The sequence below is a fragment of the Podarcis raffonei genome, chromosome 3 (assembly GCF_027172205.1).
Source record: "Podarcis raffonei isolate rPodRaf1 chromosome 3, rPodRaf1.pri, whole genome shotgun sequence".
Lineage (NCBI taxonomy): Eukaryota > Metazoa > Chordata > Lepidosauria > Squamata > Lacertidae > Podarcis > Podarcis raffonei.
In genome coordinates this window covers 92,694,498-92,706,978 of record NC_070604.1, presented here as the reverse complement: position 1 = coordinate 92,706,978, position 12,481 = coordinate 92,694,498, and the positions used below count along the sequence as shown (strand labels likewise).

General features: G+C 46.7%; 1 protein-coding gene across 2 annotated transcripts in view; it reads left to right on the top strand.

The window, feature by feature from the left end:
- Nucleotides 1-12,481, top strand: part of COQ8A (coenzyme Q8A) — a 61,782-nt gene that overhangs the window by 33,249 nt on the left and 16,052 nt on the right. For both annotated transcript variants that reach the window (XM_053383015.1, XM_053383016.1), the window contains exon 5: nucleotides 3,333-3,407. In XM_053383015.1, coding sequence (XP_053238990.1) covers nucleotides 3,333-3,407 — 75 coding nt within the window. The remainder of the gene's footprint in view (nucleotides 1-3,332; nucleotides 3,408-12,481) is intronic.

Sequence of the window (12,481 nt, the reverse complement as noted above, 5' to 3'; positions counted from 1 at the left end):
CCGGGGACGTCTAGTAACCCTACTTCAACACAGGGTGGCCAAGTAGCCAAGCTGGGTTTGTGCTGGTGTAAATCAGCAGGTGGGAATCCTGCTGTTTGACCTGTTTTTGTGGTCCAACTGCACCACCCAAAATAAAGGTTCCTATAATGGCATATAATTCTTTAAAAACAGGAACCCACCCCCCAAGAAGCAGATTGAGAATCGTGAATTGGAGCATGTGGTGCAAGAATTCAATTCTTACTTAGGTGACTGTCAGATGTACAAAAAACTCTGCAGGCTTGAAAATACCCGTACAATGTTCTACTGCTGTTTAAAAGAGCAGCACCACCAACCTGGCTTTACAATGCAGTCTGTTTGCAAACACTAAGGCGAATGCCTCCCTTGAAGAAGAATGGCCTTATCAAAATAAATTGATAATGTAAACAGTTCTAAAACAGTGAAGCAAGATATACCTCCTGGTTAATGTTTAAAAAGCCAACCATTTGGAGTTGTTTATGACATGCGCCTATCTTTGGCTGCTGTGGTTCTGGGGAGGGAGGTGAGTTTATGTGATAATTAAGGTGGAGCTGTGCAGTGCAAGGGAAAGTACATATTGTACACGTCTAAACCTTATCCAGTGGGGAAGAAGAGGTGTTGAAGCTGGATAAGTCAAATCGAAGTGCATGTAAATGTCAAGTTCTTGGCTCATTTAAACTGCTGGCATAACAATAGGTTGTTTTGCATTATAGTTACATAATTACTTTCTTATTTAATAAAATATATCCCACTCTTCTACTAAAAGTTCCCAGTGTGGCATATAGCATAAGTTCTAATTAATAAAAAAGCAGGTACAGCCAGTTCTAAAAGCCGCAACAGAGTACAAAGAGTAAAAGATGCTAGATATTGAAATCTGCAACAATAAAAAGGCTGTTGAAATAAACACGTCTTTCAATTGGGAGGGCATGCAACAATCATGGCACTGCCACAGAGAAGGCCCCATATGTCATGCTCACTTGCTTAATTTTTTTTGACATGACTCCCAATAACAAAGGCTTCCGGCATTGATCTTCATTTCATGGTTGACCTGTATGGGAGCAACTCATCCTTAAGCCAGCATTCTTCAGCCTTGGGTCCCTAGATCAGTGGTTTTCACCCAGTGTGCCGTGGCCCCCTGGGGTGCCTTGAATGATGGTCAGGGGTGCCACGGGCAACCCTCTTTCCTTCCCTCCCTCCTCTGATGCCCTGTTGCATCTCTGCCTCCAAAAGGCTTGCATGGCTGTTTGTTGCAGCAGCCCTGGCTACAAGCTCCCCAGACAAATGGTGCCTCTGGAACTGGCCAGGGGGTGCTGGTTGCCAGAAGCTGGGGCGGCCTCGGAGTAAGCACGTAAGCAAGCAGGCCAGGGAGCCCAGCTAGCCAGCCAGCCAGCCCGCCAGCCCTTGCTGTTGGGAATGGACAGTGTGACCAGGTACCTGTCTTTGGGGTGGGGGGTGGGGGAACAGCTCAGAGACCTAGGGTGGCAGCAGTGGCTACCTGGAGGACTCCCAAGGAGAGGGGAGAGGAAAGGAGGCTGAGGAATCACTCCACAAGGGAGGGTGTTCGCAAAAAGGGTGAGAGGCTGCCAGGCAAGGGATGACATAAAAAGGCTCCTGAGCCCCACAGGGGTGCTGTAGTTGGTCAAGGGAGCCATGGACTCAAAAAGGTTGAAAACCTCTGCCCTAGATGATGATGGACTACAGCCGCCATTGTTCTGAGACAGCCACTGGTCAAGGAAGATGGGACTTGTAGTCCAACAACACCTCAAGCCTGAAGATCACTGCCAGCTAACATGGTCTTAAGCTGTTCGGGCTTTGAAGGAAACTAATGACATGGATGTGAGAGAGCACCACTGAGTGAATGCAACTCAGGTAGAGAAGTAAGATTTATCCCTCTGCATCGCCCTGCAGACCTAGTAAGGGCTCCAGTCTTTGTTCAGCTAGTCAGATTTGCCTTGAGTCTTCGACCAACTACTCCATAAAATTGCAGCCTTTTCTTTCCTCCCATGGGGTGTGTGGATATACACATATATGTTAGTGGTAGCTCCTTGCTGATGTACTTGCAGATGAAGAGGTGGTTAGATGATCTGCCAGCCTAGTTATGGAGATATGAATCCTGTAGCTTTGGGTTATTATGTCACTGTGAACTGCTACTCAAGTGAGGATTGCTGAAATATCTCCTAATTTCATTCGACACATCCGCACTCAAGGCAAGAATATAGAGATTCTCTTCAGATTTCACCTCTGCAGATTCCAAAATCTCATTCTCTAAGCAATTACAAGCTAGGTTGGATATGGAACAAACAGTTAGTGTTTCATAGTTGTTGATGCTGAACAGAGCTTAGCTGGGTGTTCCCTGTGTTATTTTGTGCAAATATTGCATGCATGTATGTGCGTGTCTGCATGTGTGGCAGAATGGTACTTATCTTCCACAGCCATCATACCGAGGTGCTATTGCATTAATTGCACTTGCAAATTGAGGTTTTCCATTCCAGTTCCAGCCTGTGCAACTTTCCCTCCCCTGTCCTGCATTTGACTGCTCTAGATTCAAATCATCTTGTTATTAAATATTTTTGGAGAGAACTTATCATGTAAGAACTTGAGTTGCCAGATCCTCCACCTAGATACCATTAAATGCTCCAAGGTATCAACACCAAGGCAAATATGCTGTTGGGGAGGTATAAGCTATGTCACTCACTCTCCTCCTCCAGTTGCCCTGGTGTCAAATTGGAGCCCTGCTGGCCACAGTAAGGTAAAGGGTAAAACAGATTGTGGAGGAAGGTCAAAGGGACTGATGAAATGTTGAGGATGCCAGATGAAGTGGGGTATCTTTTATTTCAGTTGTGGAAATAACAGTTGCATTAAACAAGCATGTGGGGATATTAAAGGTCTAGGCACAGCCTCCAGGAGAGTTTACTGACCTCCCTAATTTTTGCTGTGTCAGATCAAAGACCCTGTGTGACTAGTACTAAACTTGACCACATGGATGGACAACTTGCAGTCTCTACTACTGTCCCTGCTTGCCCCCTTAACTCTTGGTTTCTAAAGCCCTTTTCTCTGAACAGAAGATGTTTCCTTTGGACAGAGGTTTTGCTGCCCTGGGGAAAGTGGGCACAGCATGCCTCTGAAACTGAGCGGAGCGGTGCTGGATTCTTTCCCTTTGTGCTCTGTAGTCAAGTTTAAACCGTATTGAATAAAGAGCTACTTTGCCTCTGCTCATTAAGCCACAAAGATATGTAACCGCATACAGATGGCATTTTATCCCGCTGCCTTTGACTTTCTCTTGTCTCCCCCCCCCCTTTCCTTTTTGTCCATTAAAGGCTTAGCTGTTGGTCTTGGCATCGGAGCCTTGGCAGAGGTTGCGAAAAAGAGCCTTAGATCCGAAGAGCAAAATGGTGAGTGTTCCTTTGCTTACTGCTAATACAAGCATCCGGTCGTGTCCTTGTCCCCAAACACAATTTGCTCTACAAGTGCACAGAATCACAACTAAAGGAAGGGCAGCATAACACTATAGTCACTAGGGTAGTTACTAATAAAAGTATTACAGTGTTTTTGCATCCAGATTCCGCTCTCCCCCTGAACCTACACAGCAACCTTCAATTGTTTTCCTCTTTGAATAAATACTTCAAGGAGTAGTGGTGATTCAGTGCATTTAAGGAAAGCAAATCCCCTTCCTCTTGCCCCTAAAGCAGGACAGGAGAAAGCTAAACTGTGGAGAAGGGTGAGCTTGTCCACCCCTTCAAAGAGTCCTCCTCTCTACTGACCCTGATCAACACAGAAGCCCGCTGTCTATTTGCTCAGGAAAATGAATGACTTCATGGCTGCCTGTCCTGTTTTGCAGCAATCCTTGAACTTGAAGTTTGCCTTTCTGGTTCTATCCTTTCAGATGATTAAATAATAATAATAATAATGGTTCTAGTCCTTGTTTTACCATAAATAGATCTCTTGTTTGTCTTGGCATTGGCTAACGACAAGTCACTGAAGTGAAGGTTATACAGAATATATCTGTGATAAGGAGTAATGTGTTATTGCACAGCAACAGCAATGAAGTCATTTCTGTACTTGCATCTGATCTTGCCTGATGCAAGTTCACAAACTCAGGAGGGGTCAGCCAGGGCTGCAGAGAGAGGGCTGGACTTCCATCCTGCCCAAGGTGCTCATACCTCTTAAAACCAAAATGGATGCACTTGGATTAGTTTGGGAAGAGGAGGACTGTGCCAAATTTACATCTTGCTGCAATCTGCTCTGATTGTATATTTTATCTTTATGAACGCTGTTTTTATTGTGTTATGCGAGCTGGTCTTTGACTGTAATAAATTATCTATCTATCTACATCTTGCTGCCATAAGCCAGACCTTCTGCTCTTCCTTTGTGTTGTTATTGTTGTTAGGTAAAATGTTTCCCACCTTATTTCCCCACTCTTCAAAATATTATAAGAGAAAGCTGCCCAACGTTGGTGAATGGTCAAGGTGTAAGTCTGACAAATCTGATTCACTGGATGCCTGGTTATGGCTGGTATTTAATCAGGGATGTGTATATTTGGCTTCTCTTTCTTCCCCACCGGTTTGCTACATGTTAAAAATGTGCATCTGGAAAAGTAACCTGGGAGTAGTGGCCTTTAGTACCATACCTAACTGTGACTCCACCAAGGGTCCATTTTTCCTCTGTAACAGGGCTATATTACTGAAAGGTCAAGATCTCTGGTTGGCAGTGCAATTGGCCACGAAGCCAGCCTCGTGCTCAATAACGTTGCAAGGGGCTGCCTTTCCACTGAGCATCTGACCCATTGACATATGTGAACACCGATCCTTCCTTATGTGTGCCCACCCCCAGCATAGGCAGGGGTGACTCTTAGCCTGATTTTATGCGGCCTTTCACCTAATTGCAAAAGCTCTTGGTGATATGCCCTTTGGCTTGGCAGATGGCAGAGAGAGGGAGAGAGAGGAGCGTGTCTGCCCATTGCCAGTTTCAGCCCTGATAACTGAATGTTACGCCTGTAAGAACAGGATGCTGGACTATCTGGGTCATTGACCTGATCTAGCAGGCTATTCTTGTGCTTCTTACATTACCTGACAACTACACATGACTTGCTGTCTTCTCTGGTAGGCTCTCCAAGGTCTCAAGCAGAGATTTCTCTGTCTTAGCATTGGGGTCCTTATAACCTGAGCTGCTGGGGTTGAACATGAAAGTTTTGGGAAGGGGCATGGAAGTGGTGGAGCATCTGCTTTGCATGCAATCCCTGGCATCTCCAGGAGAGTCACTGCTGGCCAGCCTAATAATAGTAGTAGTAGTAGTAGTAATAATAATAATAATAATAATAATAATAATAATAATAATAATAATAAATAATTTTATTTATATCCCGCCCTCCCCAGCCGAAGCCGGGCTCAGGGCGGCTAACAACACTAAAATAGTGCAACATTATAAAAACATTATAAAAATTAATTAAAATCAAAATTGATGGCAACCATAAACTAAAGTTTTGTAAAGATTGCCAAAGGAGGGAGTCAGGCTGCGCCCTGACCAAAGGCCTGGTGGAACAGCTCTGTCTTGCAGGCCCTGCGGAAAGATGTCAAGTCCTGCAGGGCCCTTGTCTCTTGTGACAGAGCATTCCACCAGGTTGCAGCCGCAGCCGAGAAAGCCCTGGCTCTAGTTGAGACCAGCCTAACCTCTCTGTGGCCTTGGACCTTCAAGATGTTTTTATTTGAAGACCGTAAGCTCCTCTGTGGGGCATACCAGGAGAGGCGGTCCCGTAGGTACGAGGGTCCTAGGCCGTATAGGGCTTTGAAGGTTAAAACCAGCACCTTAAACCTGATCCTGTACTCCACCGGGCGCCAGTGCAGCTGGTATAGCACCAGATGAATGTGATCTCGCAGCGAAGACCCCGTAAGGAGTCTCGCTGCGGCATTCTGCACCCGCTGGAGTTTCTGGGTCAGTCTCAAGGGCAGCCCCATGTAGAGCGAGTTACAATAATCCAGTCTGGAGGTGACCGTCGCGTGGATCACAGTGGCTAGGTCAGGGCAAGAGAGGTAAGGAGCCAACTGCTTAGCTTGGCGGAGATGAAAAAATGCCGCCTTTGTTATAGCTGCAATCTGCGCCTCCATGGAGAGGGAGGTATTGAAGATTACACCCAAACTCTTAATGGACGGTGCTGGCACTAATTGCACCTCCGCAAGAGATGGGAGTTGCCCCCTCAATCCCATATCGCCCCATCCCAGCCAGAGGACCTCTGTCTTCGAAGGATTTAACTTCAACCGGCTCCCACGTAACCATCCAGCCACAGCTTCCAAGCATCTGATCAGTGTGTCTGGGGCCGAGTCAGGATGGCCATCCATCAACAGATAGAGTTGGGTGTCATCAGCATACTGATGGCAGCCCAGCCCAAAACTCCGGACAAGCTGGGAGAGGGGGCGCATAAAGATGTTAAAAAGCATCAGAGAGAGTATCGCACCCTGGGGCACTCCACACACCAAGGAGTGGCGGGATGACAATTCCCCCCCAAGCGCCACCCTCTGTCCCTGACCAGAGAGAAACGAGTGCAGCCATTGAAGGACTGTGCCCTGGATCCCCACGTCGGCAAGGCGGTGGTCCAGGAGTTCGTGATCGACCATGTCGAAGGCTGCTGACAGGTCTAGAAGAATCAGCAGCCCCAACCCGCTTCAATCCAGCTGCCTGCGGAGATCATCTGTTAGGGCGACCAGAGCCGCCTCAGTCCCATGACCAGCGCGGAAGCCGGACTGGAATGGATCGAGAGCCGATGTTTCATCCAGAAACCTACCAAGCTGTTCAGCAACTGCTCTCTCAATCACCTTACCCAGGAATGGAAGATTCGAAACCGGGCGGTAATTGGATAGATCTAAGGGATCTAATGATGTTTTCTTTAAAAGTGGGCGCACCACTGCCTCCTTCAGTTCCCCTGGGAATGTCCTGGTGCCAAGGGACAAATTGATGATATCCCCCAGGGGGGCCCGCACCTCGTCTGGACACGCTCTAATTAGCCAGGACAGGCACAGGTCGAGAGGACAAGTGGTGGGCTTTCCAGCTCGGAGGAGTCTGTCCACATCAGCTGGGGATATCCGTTCAAAGTGGTCCAATACTGGACCCGAGGACAGTCGAGGGGCCTCCAGTTCCTTTATTGTATCCAAATTGGCAGGGAGGTCATGACGGAGCAAAAGGACCTTCTCCGCAAAAAAGCTCGCAAATGCCTCACAGCTCTGTGTCAAATTGTTATTTAAATTTGGCTGTCCTTCGAGGGACGTTAAAGACTGAATTATACTAAATAATTGCGCCGGGCGAGAGCTAGCGGATGCAATGGAGGCCGAGAAGTAGGACTTTTTAGCGGCCTTCACTGCCATCTTGTAGGTTTTCATAAAAAGCCTATAAGATGTTCTTGAAGCTCCATCACGGGCACCCCGCCATACTCGCTCTAGCCGTCTGAGGTCCCGCTTCATTTTCCAGAGCTCCTCGGTAAACCAGGGAGCCCGGTTTCTGCGGGGTTGCAGAGGGCCCTTAGGTGCGATCTCATTGATGGCTGCCAGGAGCTGGGTATTCCAGCCCTCAACAAGCTCAGTCAATGAGTCGCCAGGGGGAGCAAGGTCCCGCAAGGCTTGACGGAATCTATCAGGGTCCATCAGCCTCTGCGGGCGAGCCCAAATCGGCTTGCCACCTAAGCAGGGTGGGGGTGGAACGTCAATCCTGGCTTTCAGAGCGTAGTGATCAGACCATGGCACCTTCATTGAAGGAAACATGATCACATCTATACAGACGCCAAAGATCAAATCCAGCGTGTGGCCTGCTTGATGTGTGGGGCCCGAAACAAACTGGGAGAGCCCTAGTGTCGCCATGGAAGACACCAGGTCCAGAGCCTGTGAGGAGGGAGTGGCATCAGCATGGATGTTGAAGTCCCCCAATACCAATAGGTTAGGGAACTCCAAGGCCCAGCCGGCCACCACCTCCAGCAGGCCTGACAGGGTGGCTACTGGTGCGCTAGGTGGCCGGTACACCAGCCAGACAGCCAAGCTCACCTCGGAGCCCCACACTAGGCCAACACATTCAATGTCGGGGATCGATGGCGATGGTAGAGCCCTGAAAGAACAATCTTCCCGGATTAATAACGCCACCCCTCCCCCCCGGCCCACATCCCGCAACTGGTGGAGGACGGAGAAACCCGGGGGCGCCATCTCTCGTAACAGTATCCCCTTTGCGCACCCAGGTCTCCGTCACACAAGCCAGGTCGACCCCCTGCGAGGTAAAGAAATCTTGTAGGGTGGCGGTTTTGTTGCCTATAGACCTGGCATTGCACAACACCAGTGACGGAGGTGAGTAATCCTTGCTCACCCTACCCTCGTCTCTCGGGATGGGGCGCAGATTGGAAGGGGTACGAGCATATCCATATCTCGATCCCCTTCGCCTATAACATTTGCCCCCACCGCCATACCTCCCTCGCCCTCCACAGTAGGAATCCCAAGCCTCGTACTCGCCTCCATTTACAAAATATAAAAGCAAACAAACAAACAAACAAACAAACAAAATTACACCAAAACAAAACCAATCCCCACCCCACTCAACAACCATCCCACCCCAACCCAAAATAAAACAAAACAAAATAAAAATACATGGATAAAAACCACCGTTTATGGTGGTACAACAAAGTAAAAAGTAAAATCACTTTTAAGACACTTTAAAATATATAAAAACATTTTAAACATTTGCTGCAGCAGCACCAGTGTCCTTAAAGTTGTGGCGGTGGTGAGTGTGGGCCCCGCCCCCTGAACTGGTGAAGTGGGCTTGCAGGGGGAAGAGCCCTCCCCACAAACTCACGGCAAAGCGGCAGCAGCAACGTCCCGAGGCCTCCTTGGAGCCTTATATGCTGAGGTAGAGTATGGGGCCCGCCCCCAGGCCCAAGATGGAGAATGGGCTTGCAGAGGGAGCCGTCCTCCCCAAGACTCACCGGCAAAGCAGCAGCAGCAGCAGCAATACAGACAATACAGAACCAGAGAGAGCAATGGTCATGCAGCTTTCCTGTGTTTGGTATGTGAAGTGTGAGCTCTGTCACTAAACCCTCTTACCTTAGTCTTGCTCAATCTGTGATAACCTGTCCCTGCATAATGTTCCTCCCGTAATTATAGTAGCATTTTCTTAGAGGTGCATATTATATTTGGAGAAACTGTTAGTTCCTTTCTGAGAGTGCAGATGGAATTTATCTGATCTCTCTTGATGCCCTAAACTTTAGCATCTCAGTTGCAACCTTTCCAGTATGTTGGCTCCTGTTTCCTGACAGCAAAGCTTTCACTGTTCCCATCAGACAGGTTCACAAATGTGTGTTACTCCATTCTGCTTGTGTAGTATGTGAAAGTGTCTCAGTGCATATATACTCCCCTGAATGGGACTCCCCGCTGTGCACAGAGCAAAACTGGGGCATGTAGAACAAGAGTTTAAAGTCACCTGTGGTCGACCTTAAATCTCCTGCAGAAACGTCAGAATTTCTTGCAGAAATATCAGGCTGTACAATCGCAGAATCTGTGCACAGGTTCAAAATGTATATCCGAAAAAGCATGGTGGCAGATCACCCTGAATGGCTCTGAAGGCATTCCCTTGCAACTCTTGCTCCTCATCTTGGAGAGAACTTGTTCTCAAAGAAAGATTGTGTAACAGTTCTGTTTACATTTTTCTGTTTGCCAGAGGTACCTTGTATAACCGGGCACTCCCTGACCTGCATGCAAGCTCAGCCATACTATGAAAGGGTGCAGAACTTGCTGTTGCTGGCAAAAGCAGGAAGGTGAGGTGGGAGCAGCGATTTTTATGGGATTTGGTTTAAGGAGACATTGACCTATTAAGGGCTTTTTCTGTTAATTTGCTGGTGTGTTTAAGGAAGAAAAGTAGAAATGTGTGTGTAGTGGTCAAGCTCATGAGACCTTTTTCCTGACCACCTGTAGATTAGCAGTGGAGGAACTTGTAGTCCTCTCAGTTCTGTTGGACTCTGACTCCTCACCCAGCATGGTCATAGAAACTGGGAGTCCTATATGGAAGGCCACTGCTTCCCCACATCTCTTGTTATAACTAAAAAGATGATTCTACATTCTACATTAGTATGGAAAGGATAGATCGCTGGTTTTAAAAGAGATGTCTGGGTTCTTTAGTCAATTCTGCAGCTCTCAAGCAAGCCCCCTCTTTCCAGGGAGAAGCTAGGAGGAAAGGGGTAAAAAAAGAGTGAGGCAGAGACGTGGAGGATACTGCCTGTTTGGCTGCCTGGAGTAGAAGACCAGAAGGGGTGAATTTTAAATCGTGCTGCCGCTCATTCAGAGGATAACAGGGAAATCAGCCTTTAGAATCGTTCTGGAAAGGAGATAGAAGAGAAGAAGAGTTTGGATTTGATATCCTGCTTTATCACTACCCAAAGGAGTCTCAAAGCGGCTAACATTCTCCTTTCCCTTCCTCCCCCACAACAAACACTCTGTGAGGTGAGTGGGGCTGAGAGACTTCAAAGAAGTGTGACCGGCCCAAGGTCACCCAGCAGCTGCATGTGGAGGAGCGGAGACCTGAACCCAGTTCCCCAGATTATGAGTCTATCGCTCTTAACCACTACACCACACTGGCTTTCATAAACATCAATTGTTCACAGCTGGTGAGGAAAACGGGCAGTAAAGCAGGACAGGAGATTTAGGCTCAACACTCAGAAGACAACCTTTGCAATCCTATAACACGGTTTAGGCTGATACAAGGTAGGCTTTGCAAATGCTCTCCCAATGGACCTCTTCCAGTAAAGGTTGGAGAGGCATCAGAGAACGTTTCAGATATCTTAGACTGCGATCCTTAACATACCTAGTAGGTGTGGGATTTACACATTTTGGGTAATGTTGCATGGAACAACTGTTAAGAATAGGGAGTGGGCACGAAAGGGATGGCTCATTTGGTAGCAGGTGCTCTCTAGCTAGTGAGTGCAAGTTTTGGTCTGGCATTTGCTGTGTTCCTGAAGATGTCCTTCCACTTAATAGTGAAATCAATACGGAACATCAGGAAATGGCAATATCAATTAAAAATAATAGCAGTAAGTTCTGTAGGTTTCCTCTTTGAGTTTACCTCTGCGATTCCAGGTCAAGTTTGTTTTTCTGATGAAGTCAAAAGATGTATCCTGTGGCTGCCTCTTGTCTCCACCTGCCCATCTTGTCATTCATTCCAAAAAGACTTTTCAAATGAAGCATCACGGCTCACTTTTTTGCTGTTGTTCTCTTCCGAAGAGGAGCAATAGTATGATTTTGTCGGTAGAGTTTGGCTGTTAAGAGCTGCTGCTAAAATTATTGGGTAAAGGCCCCCGCCTCACAATACCCAAATAACCCCTTTCAGAGAAGAGTTAAAGTGCCGTGAGCTTATTTTCCAAGGCATGAGAGACCTTGGACCCACCAGCCAACTTGTCTTTGACTGTTCCCATTCAAGCTATCCTGGAAAGAGGGAAAAAAAAGGTGTGCAAAAGTTTATGTCCATCGTGCATTCTGGATGAGATTCACTGTGTCTGTCAAGCAAGCCAAGTAAAAATAGCTCTGTTGGTCACTGCTAACCTTCAAAGCTGTACTTACGGCAGCAGAGGAAAAATTAGAGGTGATCCCAGATGGCTGTTGGGAAGGACGGTCCTTCCAGGGCCGTGAAATGAAATCCAGTCTCTACACGCCCTCTTCTGTCAGGAGAGGAGAGTTGAGTTGTGCTTCAAGGTCAGTAAACAGATTTGTTGCAGCAGTACCTGCTCAGAGCCTCCAATGAGTTTCAGTATTTCAGGAACAAATAAGTTAGGAGTCCATGGCCCAGCAAATAGAAATCCCTGCCCTGTGAAGCCTTCATGTTTTTGCTTCAAACTTCATTAAAAGGGTGGGGTTTCTTGGGATTATACTGTCTCAGGATGCAGAAGGAGATGCTGTTCATGTATGTCACCACAGCAGCAAGAATTATTGTGGTGAGGAAGTGGAAAAACGAAACAATACCGACAAGCACAGGATTGGCAGATACTCATATTAGAATATTTACAACTAGCAAAACTGACAGGAAGAGTTAAAGGAGTATTGAACCAGAAAATATTTGGAGAATGGAGACTATTTAAGGATTATATAAGATCATATTGTACCAACCACACCATATTAGTAGAACTTGAGTGATACTTGTAAACACAACAAATACCATTTGTGGAGTAGACGGGAACAATATTAAAGAATATAAAATTGTGCGGGGAAAACCGACGACAGTATAAACAGTACAATGAGAATGATTAGAAGCCTCGTTTTGTCAGAAGTCTTTTTTATTTACGTGTTTATTTAAGTATTAATTAGGAAGTTTAAGTTCTTTTTTATGCACGTAAATCTGATTTTTCTTTCTTTTTAATGTATTTTCTTCTTAATTGTTTTTTCTTTAGTTTTCTTTTTGTAGTATGAGATTGTAAATTCTTTGTATATGTGTGTAATTTAAATTAATAAAGATTATTTAA